The sequence below is a fragment of the Lissotriton vulgaris genome, chromosome 2_1, assembly GCF_964263255.1.
Source record: "Lissotriton vulgaris chromosome 2_1, aLisVul1.2, whole genome shotgun sequence".
In the NCBI taxonomy this organism is placed as follows: Eukaryota; Metazoa; Chordata; class Amphibia; order Caudata; family Salamandridae; genus Lissotriton; species Lissotriton vulgaris.
Window position 1 is genome coordinate 1,255,400,359 of NC_141687.1, and position 12,076 is coordinate 1,255,412,434.

Here is a 12,076-nt window from a genome sequence, read left to right on the forward strand (position 1 = left end):
TATACAGATCTTGCCCCCTTGTAGGGAGCTCTAAATTGTCATATAGAATAAATTCCTTATTATTGCACCTCAAGGTCTTCCCAATCCTACAAGGGGCTTGGGGAAGAGCCTGTCCTCTCCTTTAATCCTTCCACTTTTACAAATCCATCCGCTTTCTTACTTGGTGTTACCGTCATGGCGGCAGATGCCACGCTGGTACCTTAAAAACCTGAGATGTGTGTCTTTCCCCTGCCCCAATCTCCTCAACTGTGGTGTTTCAGAAAATCGGCTTCCCACAACTGAGCAGTCTGCTTCCTACCTACCCATTCTATGCTGCCACATCTGCCAGGGGGTTGACAAGGTTTCCCCATCACTCAATCTGTTCCAGTACCACATGTCATCCAAGATTAGTTGAGAAGAAAATGGCTGGAAATTAAGTTTTGCTGATTTATTGTAGATGTAATGGATCGCTATTTCATGGCAATAAAATGGAGAGGCGTAACTGATTACTCATTTACTCTACAATGAGACATAGAGGCAGAAAAAGTCCCAGTGTGTCTAATAGGTTAAAAATTAGTGATGTAATGATAATTATAATAACAATGTTATCTTTAGCCATTCTTGCTGGGTCATGCAATAGGGACATTATCCTTTCGGTGGTTGCCTCCACTGTTTTACATGGTAGATCAAAGTTTACGAACACAATTTAAGATGAAACATGCAGTGGCACACATAAATGTTTTGGAAAACTGCCCTCACTCACACAAAAAAGTGTGCGACATGCTTCATCATTGGGTCTGCTTACAGAACGCCCTGGCGTAGCCACGCACAGGGCAGAGCATAGGGAGGGGGAACACACAGAACACACAAACGAAAACAAAAAAGGACATCACAACAGTGTTCACAACCCAAATAGTGTTAACCCCGGACTGGGTAAAGTGATAGAAAAAAGTGCAGTCAGGCTAGTGAAGTAAAACTGGCTCATGGATACCCCTCATACCTTACTCATACTGTGGAGAGATAAGCAAAATTCCAGAGGAATGATCCAACAAAGAACCTATCTTTGTAAGAACGTTGAATCAGCGTATCCTCTATCCACACTGTTATGGTATGATCTGCATCACTACAGCAGGCATACATAGCGTAAGACGTGTATGCTTCGAAGTGGCGTCCCACCTGACGCCAATTCGAGTTTAATTTTCCAATAAACTCGGTGAGTTTCTTCAGGGATGGGTAAAAGGGGCTGGCATGATATTTTACATGGGTATTTGACGGTGGATCTTTTAAAATATTTGTTGCGTATGTCTTACGCTATGTATGCCTGCTGTAGTGATGCAGATCATACCATAACAGTTGTAATGGGATTAAGGAAACACATCTATTTTTATTTTTATTAGTTGAAACCATAATATGGTTGGGGGCATACTGACTAATTATTCAGGAATATGGTTCCATGTATGGAAATTACATGTGGATAGAGGATACGCTGATTCAGCGTTCTTACAAAGATAGGTTCTTTGTTGGATCATTCCTATGGAATTTTGCTTATCTCTCCACTGTATGTTGATACCGTGTTGGCGGAACTCCCTCCACATGGGCGAGCTCGATTAGAATATCTGTTACCTCTTTAGCGCCTGATTAAGGTAAGTTTTTTTTTTTTAAAAGACTGGGACTGGTAGATGTCCTGAAGAAGACCGACGTGACCTGCTGAATGGGGGCACCTTTAGGTCGAAACATGTTGACTATAGAAGTTTAAGGAGGGGTGTTATAGGATCCTGATCTCCGCACTCAACACCACCATCCTTCATTCAATTTTTTAATCCTGACCTTGGAACCCAAGAATAAAGGTATGAGGGGTATCCATAAGCCAGTTTTACTTCACTAACCTGACTGCACTTTTTTTCTATCACGTTACCCAGTCCGGGGTTAACACTATTTGGGTTGTGAACACTGTTGTCACGTCCTTCTTTTTGTTTTCGTTTGTGTGTTCTGTGTTCTAAGTGTTCCCCCTCCCTATGCTCCGCCCTGTGCGTGGCTCCGCCAGGGCGTTCTGTACGCAGACCCGATGATGAAGCATTTCACACACTTTTGCGTGTGAGTGAGGGCAGTTTTCCAACACATTTATGTGTGCCACTGCATGTTTCATCTTAAATCTTAAATTGTGGTTGTTTCCTCTCCGCCACTCTTTGTGTTCATGAGTAGACTTTTTGGGGGATCGGGGTGGTAGAGTTGTGATTTGACCCTTTCCCCTTTCTTGTGTGAGACGTAATCAAAGTTTACCCCGTGACAGAACAGCAAGAAGAATTCTTCATGAACCTCTGCCATGGAGGCAAGTGTCAAATGGGTGTTCAGCAAAAATTATTGTAAATATATAGAGCATGTACTAAGACTATTACAACGTAATATCTGCATATTGGAACTTTGAGCTATTTTGCTTGAGGACCTGCTCATGTTCTAATCAATACCTCCTCCTCCTTCCAATGTCCTCTGGGCTGTTACAGCTCTTGCTCTCTCTTTATCAGGAAATTAAGCAGCTACTCATTGAGTTTTTGAGAAGGTTAGCAGAAAAAGGCATGTGGCAGTGGTGAGACGTATCAGTGACATGCTCATTTTAGTGTTCTGGAGATTAGATTAATTGCTTTCAGTGTTTATAAAATCTGCAATATCCAACTGCACGGCCATGACAGCTATTTATCCTATATGTACCTATTTTGCTTGGTGGCTTGCCAGTTATAGCTATTCTTTTTCTAGCAGTGACTTCTCCGGTTCCTCAATGTGTAGTAGTGAGCCCATCACCCTCTCTCTCTCTGTCTCTGGTGTGTATACACTTTTGCCGGGATATAGTACAGATCTTTTAAATATAGAGACCTTTATATGTTTGCATACATGATTTTTATTCAGTGTGAATCTGCCTGTTGAGCAATACAAGTGGAGTTGAGAGGTTATATGAGATGGAGTACCCCAAGTGGAATTTTATGTTTGTGGCAGGGGCGGCTCCTCCGCTGTGAGGGGGAGTGGTGGTAGGCACTGAAAGTTTGCATGTCGGTTTGGCCGTCTGACCATGGCCGGCCAACTCGATCTGCGCTCTTCGATATCTCCAGGCTATTCTTTGGAGCAGCAAGGCGCGTCAGCAGAAGAACGCGGCAGACGGCAGTGAAAGGTAAGTGCATGTTTTAAAAATAAAATAAAAATTCTCCACGCTGGCCCCCGCCACCCCCTTTTCCTTTTGAGGCACATTCATCTTCAGGGTGTGTATATTATCAATCCCATGAAGGATTGAAAGGTGTGACTCTAGACTCTGGGCCTGATTTAGAGCTTGGCAGATGGGATACACAGCCACGAACATGACAGATATTCCGTCCACAGTATTACAATTGCGTTGTATCCTATGGCACTTGGGATATGGCGGGCGGGTATCGCATCCGCCGGCCTCTAAATTAGGTCCTCTGAATCAGTCCAGGTTGTGGCACAGAGAAGGGGATGACAATTCCCCCCTTCGCCATATTCCTGTTGGTGTGCAAAGTATCATCTATAATGTCTACAGCTTTACCATCCATCCTAAAAATAAACATTTTGAAGTGAAGACACGCTTAAGATTGGTCCAGGCAGCAAACATCTCAAAGGCCTGTCATGCACATAGGCCCTTGTTCATATTTTAAAGAAGATTTATGTTTGACACAGAGAGCAAAGTGCAGCAACATATGAAGCAGGAGCATGTGTAACACATGTTTCCTGGTCCTACTGTGACCACTGGTCGCAGAAAAGAATCGCTAACTGTGCCATCACATAAACTACAGAAAACTGCATCTTATAAACCAGCATTGGCAGAGCCTTTAGCCTTCCTGCACATCATCTCTGATGTATTGTACTATGCCAAAATATATTTTTTAAAGCTTTGACACAGCAAGCTACAGTATTTTATAGGTGCAAGTGTGCGGCTACAAAATGATACACCTGTGTTTTAGTAAAAAAAATATATATCTTTTAGTTACCGATTTGTTTGGATCGGAAACTAAAATAAATATGTGATGGCGTTTTTAGAGTGGGTGGGGTGAGCAAAGCGGTAGGAGGGAAGGAGGCAACATAGGGAGCCAGAAGCAACATGGGGAAGGGGGCACATGGGACGTGGGGGTAGGGCACAGCGTGGGCAGAAAGTAAAGTGGGGCGAGCAGACAGTCAAGAGAGCAATGTAGAGCTGGCAGGAAGAAGCACATGGGTAAGAAAGCAACGCAGAGGTAGCGGTAGAGAACCAACCAGAGAAGAGAGGAACACTGATCTTTGCAGTGCGGGGTGTAGAATACGAGGGAGACAGCTGGAAAACGTGCTCCTGAAGAAATTCCCCCCCCAAAAAAAGTAGTGCTTGAAAAAACGTAGAAGAGAAGGACACAGCTAATGTGTCCATGCTCAATTGAAAGGAAAACACAATAAGAGGAAGAAAATCCAACATAAACTATCAAATAAGTTGCAAGCAAATGAAAGTGACAATAAAGCCAACCAATGAGTGGTCTCGAAGTCAACTTTAAGTTAACAATGTCTTGCAACAGACAGCACTGCCTAGTAGGCAAGACCTAAAAAGAAACACTGCATGAGCAAATAATGTGTGAAATTGCTGCAATTTGGAGGGAAGGAGGAGGCTCGTCGTATCGGGATTAGTTTACCTTGGGGTTTTTTCACCTCTATTGTTGCTTCAAGCCATAACATAACCTTGTGTGGCATTACACTGTGTACCATAACTAAGTAATTTATGTGAAGGTCAGGTGAATAATGGGTTAGAATATGTGGTAAGGGTAAGATAGGGTGAGTGTTAAGGAGCGACGTGTGTGTGTGTGTGTGTGTGTGTGTGTATATATGTATATATATATGTAATATAGGTATATTCTACATAAGTGGTGTAGTTCAGAGACAATCTGTTTTACTACATTTCGGTTATAGGCTAGAGTTAGCATAAGGGAAGTGGCTAGTCATAGCTACTAGTGAGGATGTTAATGTGGGAGATTTGTAAAGTGCACTTTTACCAAATGGTGTTCTGGTGCTAACCAGTGATCGGACAGGAGAACCAGTATCTTACCAAAAGTCTGATAGGCCGAAAAGCCAAGTTTTCAGCTCACGTCTGTATTTAAGAAGAGAAGGAGCAGATCGAATGTGTAGCAGAAGTTTGTTCCAGATTGTTGAAGTTCCTAGATTGAAACTTCTGCCGTCCCTGGTATTTCCATTATATTTTGGTACCAACTTGGTGTTGGAGTTGGACGATCTAAGAGTTTTAATAGGTGTGTACCATCTGAGTTTCTGGCCTAAATATTGTGGTCCTAGTTCTTGCAAGGCTTTGGTAGCCAGTGCAGCTGCTTGATAGTTTTACTGACTGAAACATGTTTAGGGGTACGAGTTACAACTCTAGCTGTTGTATTCTGTAATATCTAAAGCTTCCTAAGATGCTGACCCCGGAGATTAAGGTATAGGTCATTGCAATAGTCTAGTCTTGCCAGTACCAAAGCCAATGTGGCCAATTTTTGAAGGTTTTCAGGAATATCAGCCAAAATCTTTCAGATTTTTCTTAGGACAAAATAGATGACATCAAGGCATTGATCTGGTTGGCAAAAGAGAGCTTGTTGTTTTCAATTATCCCAAGGTTTTTCGCTTTTTCGACTGGCTCAGGCCTAAATCCGTTGGCCACCAACTAGGGGACCAGAAAGATGGATCATTACCAAAAAGCATAACCTCCGTTTTATTGAAAGTTAGCTTAAGACAGTTAAAACTCATCCATGAGCTTAGTTCTGACATGCAATCGTTAAATTGTTTCCAATAGCGTAGGGTTGATTTGTAACTGCTATGACTATTTGTGAATCATCAGTGTAAGAGGTTAGGGAAAAACCAAAAGATCTTACAACTGGAGCTAGAGCTGCAATATGTATTTTAAAGAGGGTTTGGCTTATTGAAGAGCTGTGTGGTTCTCCACAAGGGAGCTGAAAAGGTGTGGACTTATAGGAATCCATGGCTACAAATTGTGTCCTATTTTCCAGAAAAGATTTGAGCAGATGGAGAGCTGATCAGCTTGATAAACGTGTACAGGAATATGAAACTTTAATCAACTGCCCAATGAGCCCTGGAGGCAACTCATACACTACTAGTTACCTGTGATTGTCAAGGTTAGATTTGAAGAGGGATGTCATTCTACCCTTCAGATCATATCATCACAACAGTAATGAAAACCTTTAACTGTGAGAACTCTTGGTGAACTCACAGATAGGGAAGAAGAACTCATCTTTTTACAAGTGGGACCTATCTCAACAGAGCCGAATTTAGTATGTGGCTCTCTGGCACAAAATTATGTTTCTGTAGAGTTCTTTGGGAAGGATACGGTCCCTTGCATAGTTCTGGAGAGTGTTCACCCTTACCTCAAGTTCCCCTTAGCAAGTTTGTTTGTTTATGCTTTTTGCATCCGTATGCAAGACAATTATGTGTGTATGTGTGTGCTCATAGACCTGTGGCACAGTGCAAGAACTAGAGAGGTGGTTAAGTAGGAAAGACCCTCTCTTGTGTCTTTGTTTTGTATCTCCCTTGACCGGAGTCTCTAAACGCCACCCACCTTCCTGCTGACATTGTGAGACACAGGATATGGCTGAACCTTTCAAGAATTTTCAAAATCGGGAACTGTCAAACCAGCCTCCCAGAATACACAACCTGGCTGCAAGCTCAGTGCAAGTGTATGGGTCGTAAAGTACAGCTTAGGGTGCCGAGAGGTCCTTACCAGAATCGGACGTCCCAAGCTGCTGAAAACCAAGAAGCACTTGGGTGCTCGATGCTAAGAGTTACTCACTGCATAGAAGCTCTGCAAAGTGCTAGGAAGATCTGCCTTCAACCTGCTTCAGCCAAGGAGCCGACAGACTGCGGAGAAGGGGTGCTGAATGTGCCCTATCATGAACAACACACTAGTTAGACAACCATTGGCAAAGCCAATAGGTTGTACCTTTGAGACTATTGCCTCTGACATTGCCTTTTGTTCCTGCTGTACAGCATGGGCATTGTTTTGTATCCATGCTGTATAGCAGTATGACTAATAATAATAATAAAAACGAACCATAATGCATCCAGCGGTAATGTACTTTTAATTTTTAAAAAGCGCATTAGTCCTAGCGCTTTTTTTCATTAGTTTTAGCCATGCTTCAAAGCATTTGTGCTGCTGTACAGTATGGCTACAAAACATAGCTCTCACATGATAGACTAATTGTCAATGCCAGTAGGTCTCGCATATATGAGATCTATTAGATTTTTTGTTGTTGACTGGCATTGTGTGGTGTAGCATGGAGTAGAAAAATGTGTTGTGGAATTATGTGGCGTGCTCTGGAATTGTGTGGAGTGGAACTGTCAGGCTTTGAGTGGAATTATGTGGCATGGAGTGGAATTATGTGGCATGGCCTGGAATTGTGGCAATGTGTTTTGTAGCATGGAGTGGAAGTGGCATGGAATGGAATTATGTAGTGTGTAGTGGAATTGTCTGGCATGAAATTGTGTGAAGTTTAGTGAAATCCTGTGGCATGGAGTGAAAGTATGTGGAGCATGGAAATGTGTTGCATTGAGTAGAGTGGAATTATGTAGCCGTAAGTACAATTACGTGTGGAATTTTGTGTCATGGAGTGGAATTGTGTTGCAGAATTGTGATGTAGAGTGGAATTGTATAGCGTGAAATTGTGTGGGGTGGAAATGTGGGCAGATCGAATTAAAGAAATCAAAGAACATGGGGATGGTTTTAGAAACACAGGAATAAGCCAGATGAGGAAAGCGAGGATGGAGACAAGAACAATAAGTGGTGGAAAGAAGTGGTTTTTTTTAAAAGAATTTTTATTGTTTCCAAAACCTCAAACCCCCAACAGTCAGTTATCTCTTGTATGACCATTACGCAGATGGTCCACCAATCCTGGTGTCTATTATGCGGAAAGAAGAGTGTTTATAAAGAAAACGTGTTTGTGGAAACTTGAGCAGACTTGCATCATGGACAAAGGATATCCGACGTTTTAAACAGTGACTAGAAGAAGGATCAGACATGAAAGTGTCTGTGATGGAAGTTGGCTTCAAGTTTTTGGAAACACAGACAGTGAGTGAGTGCAGTTGTTCTTGGTGGGCCATGCAGGACTGCACACCACTGGGCACCAGCATTACCTTTAACTGGCAGAAGTGGACCTACTGGCTACGTTCCATGTAACAAAGGTATAGTGTGGCTTTGCAGGTTGCACCAAGAATCTCTGGGACCATTTTACGCCCTACCAAGAATGTGACCATAATTAACCTTGTGGAAGGAATGTGGGAACCCAGAGGGGCATTGATAGAACATCCATTCCCACAGAGGGTAGTGTGCCTAATCCTCTACTGACTGTAGTTTGATGCACTACTTTGCCATTGGGATAGCAGCCTAAGATAATCCTGCTTGCTCCCTCCAGTTACTGATGGTGCACCATATTTCCAATATATGAATTCTTTGACTTTATTGCTTTGTGTGCTAGAAGTAAAGTACAATGGCCTTATAGCCTGCCTCAGTGGTCGATACCTCAGCTCGGGCATTTAACAAGGGAACAGGACTTTAATGCTGGTTTAACCCAGCTATGGAGGGCAATAAGGCTATTAGAACATTATGCCACTAGAAAGCAGATTGTTCCATCAAATAAAACAAAGACCTCAACTGAGTCCGAGAGGATTGAAATCCCCTCAGGCTCCATGAGGCCTTTGTTCACAGCAACAGCTGTGAACTACAACATTGGAATGTTGGAGCTCTGGGCCTCTGCCGGGTGTTAGAAGTCCTGAGCACTCCATTGTTTTCAATGGAGCTCCCAAAATTCCAATGGTGTAATTTTCCTTACATGTATAAGCACTTGCTTCACCTTACTAACTCCTAGTATATGTTTAATTAAGTTGTAGGTTTGTACTCCACACCATCTTCATATAAATTCAATATACAGTTCACATGCTACCCTGTATGCGCATATGTATATGTGCTCTTGACCCACTGTTTTCAGTGTCATGAGGTCTTATATGGGATTATTTGGTTGAATTTAGTAGTCCTAGTAAATGTTTATCTGACAGAAAGAGCTTAACTTCCGTCATTTGATCCCCAGGTACAGGAGACCTCATGCCACTTAAAACGTGGATCAGGGTTGCACACGCATTTTGGAATACAGGTTACACAAATAGTTATAAGCACATAGTTCAGTGTATCATAACATGAGAACCATAAGTACCGAGAGCAGTACGATGCAACAATTCATGTTTGTGGTTGAGTTGTGTTTGTAGGCCAGAAGTGTGTTCCCTTGTATATTAAAATCCAGTGGTATTGACATTATTGTACTTTTGTTTTCACAGGATACTCACGTCTGTGTTACACCTTTTTTGTGTGATTATGGATGGGGCGGCACACATTTGCCAAAGTTTAAGGACAAACCAGGAACCTGAAAGTGGCAGGGAATATACTATGTATCACGGAACTCACAGGAGTAAAGCTCGGGGCATCATTACATCTGGTTTTCAACAATCTGCAGATGGTCTTCTGGGTCCAGGGATCTATGTGAGTAGGGATAAGAAGAAGGCTATGTGTTACCCACTGAATACCAGCGACCAGGACAGGGTAGTATTCAAGGTTAGGGTAAAGATCGGCAAAGTCAAGAAGATTGACTGCGACAACCACCCAATGCAGAAGACTTGGCATCAGAATGGGTACGACACTGCTTGGGTACCTCCCAACAGTAACATTACAACTATAAGGAGCGGGCGAGAGGAGGATTGTGTTTGGGACCCTACGAGGATTACCATAGTTGATGTTAGTCACTGCGAAGACCCAGAAACAACCGAGCGCCTACGAGACCTCATCACAGAAGTCAATCAAAGATCTAGACAGAGACAACCTGATGAGATGACAAGTGACACAGTCATCAACATTCCTCATTTTCCAACAGTTAGTTCTTTACTCAAGTTTATTTTGTCTGTCACACCCTTTTATTTACGTGACTGTGCGTATGCCCTGTACATGTCCTGTTGTATCGTAGATTTGTTATTTCAGTTCATTTGTGCAGAGCACGGTGTTAGCCTGAACGTGCTTTTGCTAAACCTACTGGCCATTGACTGTTGGATGTGGATGATTTTGAACAACACACTGTTTCTCATGTTTTGTTGCCTAGTTGTATTTGTGGTTTACCGCTTAAAGTTATTTCGCTTACTTTAAAATCTTTATAAGTTCATTAAACTGCTTTTCCTTCTTTCCGTTTTATAGAATACTTGTTTTTCTGCTAAAATTATTCACATGCCTTTAGTGGTCTATTCACTATTCATAGATGTGTAGTGTGTTGTACTTTACATGTGGCTCGGGTACAGTTGCTATTTCACAATTCCATGTACACGTCTTACTTTTTGTATTTGCTTTTCCTTGATGCTTTCTCCACATTCAGCTTCCAGTGCACGAGCATTGGTGAACATTATACCGCCATGTGGGTCTTTTACGTTTTTTCACGATCTGCGATTACACTGCTGTTTATTCAGTGTTAATCTATTTTGATTGACCGAAGTTTAATAGGTTGCTGTAGTGTAACAGTAATGTTCTACATAAATAAGAGTACCATGTCTACTTCAGAGACTACTGCCGTCAAACCCTGCCTTGCACATTGGCAGTCACAGTTTCCTCCTTTAAGACTACCCCTATAGTCTCATACTCAAAGTTGACGCCCTTGTAGTGCCTTAATCATTAGGTGTATCATAAGTAGGGCTCCCAGGTTTTATGGCATTTATTTTTTAACCTTTCTGTCTGTATTTATCCATATTTATTTTTGGCCCATTTTATCTGTATTTATCCATATTTATTTAGTGTTTTGCGGAGAAATGAAGTTGTAAAACTGTACATTTCCATATTTAATCGATAGCAACGCAGTCATACTTTTAGCTACTTAAGCCGCCAAATATTACATAACAATACATCAACAGGTAAATATTAGCATTACACTACAAATGTATGTTGACAAATGCCGTTATTTACAGAAATGTCATCACTTTTTTTTACTTTCCATGATGTACTTCTGCTCAGCTGTTGGGCTATGATACATGAAAGACAGCACGGAAAGTCACTTAACCCCTTGGCCGCGGCGGTAATTCTGCCGCAGCGCTAGGGGGGGGCCGTGTGGCGCCTCCATGCTCGTTAGGGAACCGCTCCGTCACGAGCCGCGTTGGCGCTGTGCTTGTGACTGAATGGTTCCGTCACGGCCCGCCCGCCTAATAGAACGCTCAGCGCAGGTGCGTATTCAGCACCACGCAGGCGCGGTGGCCGGGCCGTGACGGAACCATTCGGTCCCCAGCACAGCACCACCGTGGCTCGTGACGGAATGGTTCCGTCACAAGCATGCAAGGGGTTAAAAGAAGCCCAGTTTTCTGTATTTATCCTCTTTTTAAAAATAAACGCAGACAGAACATTGCTTTCGGTTTGTATTTATCTGTGAAAATCCGTAAAAACTGAAAACTGGGGGCCTTAGTCATAAGTTAGTGTTCAGTCATCAATTGTTTATTATTCTTTTTTGTCAAAAGCAAAATCAATATATAGTTAACAAGTCATCTTCAAGCCTACCAACACGTATTTCGCGAACAATTACTTCCTCAGTGCAGAATTAATATATATTTTCTTGAAAAGATCATTTAATTAAAATACGTAAAAGTTTACACAGTTTGGTGATTCATTTGTTAAAAATTATTTTAAAGGAAATCAGGACATGGTTATCCCTTTCAACTCAGCTTGAAGATTTTTCGCGATAGAATTGATTTGCTATTGATAGAACAGAATCTTTTTTTAAATCCCTCCACGTCAAAGTGTATAAGCACATGTCAATACAGAGTTGCCAACCGTTCGGTTAGAGTTGTGTACTGTCTCCCTTTGATCAGTTTTCCAAAGAGCCGCCTCGCAGTTTCCCTTGATTCTGATCATTGTTGTGCCCACCTTGGTTTCTTTTGATGGTGTCCACACAGACTTCATCAGCACAACTCCCTGAACAAAGTATTGCTTGCTGTTATACAAGCATTTCTTACACAAGCACTGGGTGATTTCTCATATTAATAAGCATTTACTGATTTCCTAAGT

At 42.1% G+C, this 12,076-nt stretch overlaps 1 protein-coding gene across 1 annotated transcript in view; it reads left to right on the forward strand.

Moving 5' to 3' along the window:
- LOC147732459 (uncharacterized) overlaps positions 1-10,217 on the forward strand; it is a 99,477-nt gene extending 89,260 nt beyond the window's left edge. Inside the window, exon 3 of the mRNA XM_086956977.1 lies at positions 9,328-10,217. Within this exon, the coding sequence (XP_086813103.1) occupies positions 9,328-10,183 (856 nt within the window). The 3' untranslated portion in view covers positions 10,184-10,217. The remainder of the gene's footprint in view (positions 1-9,327) is intronic.
- Positions 10,218-12,076: the final 1,859 nt, after the last annotated feature.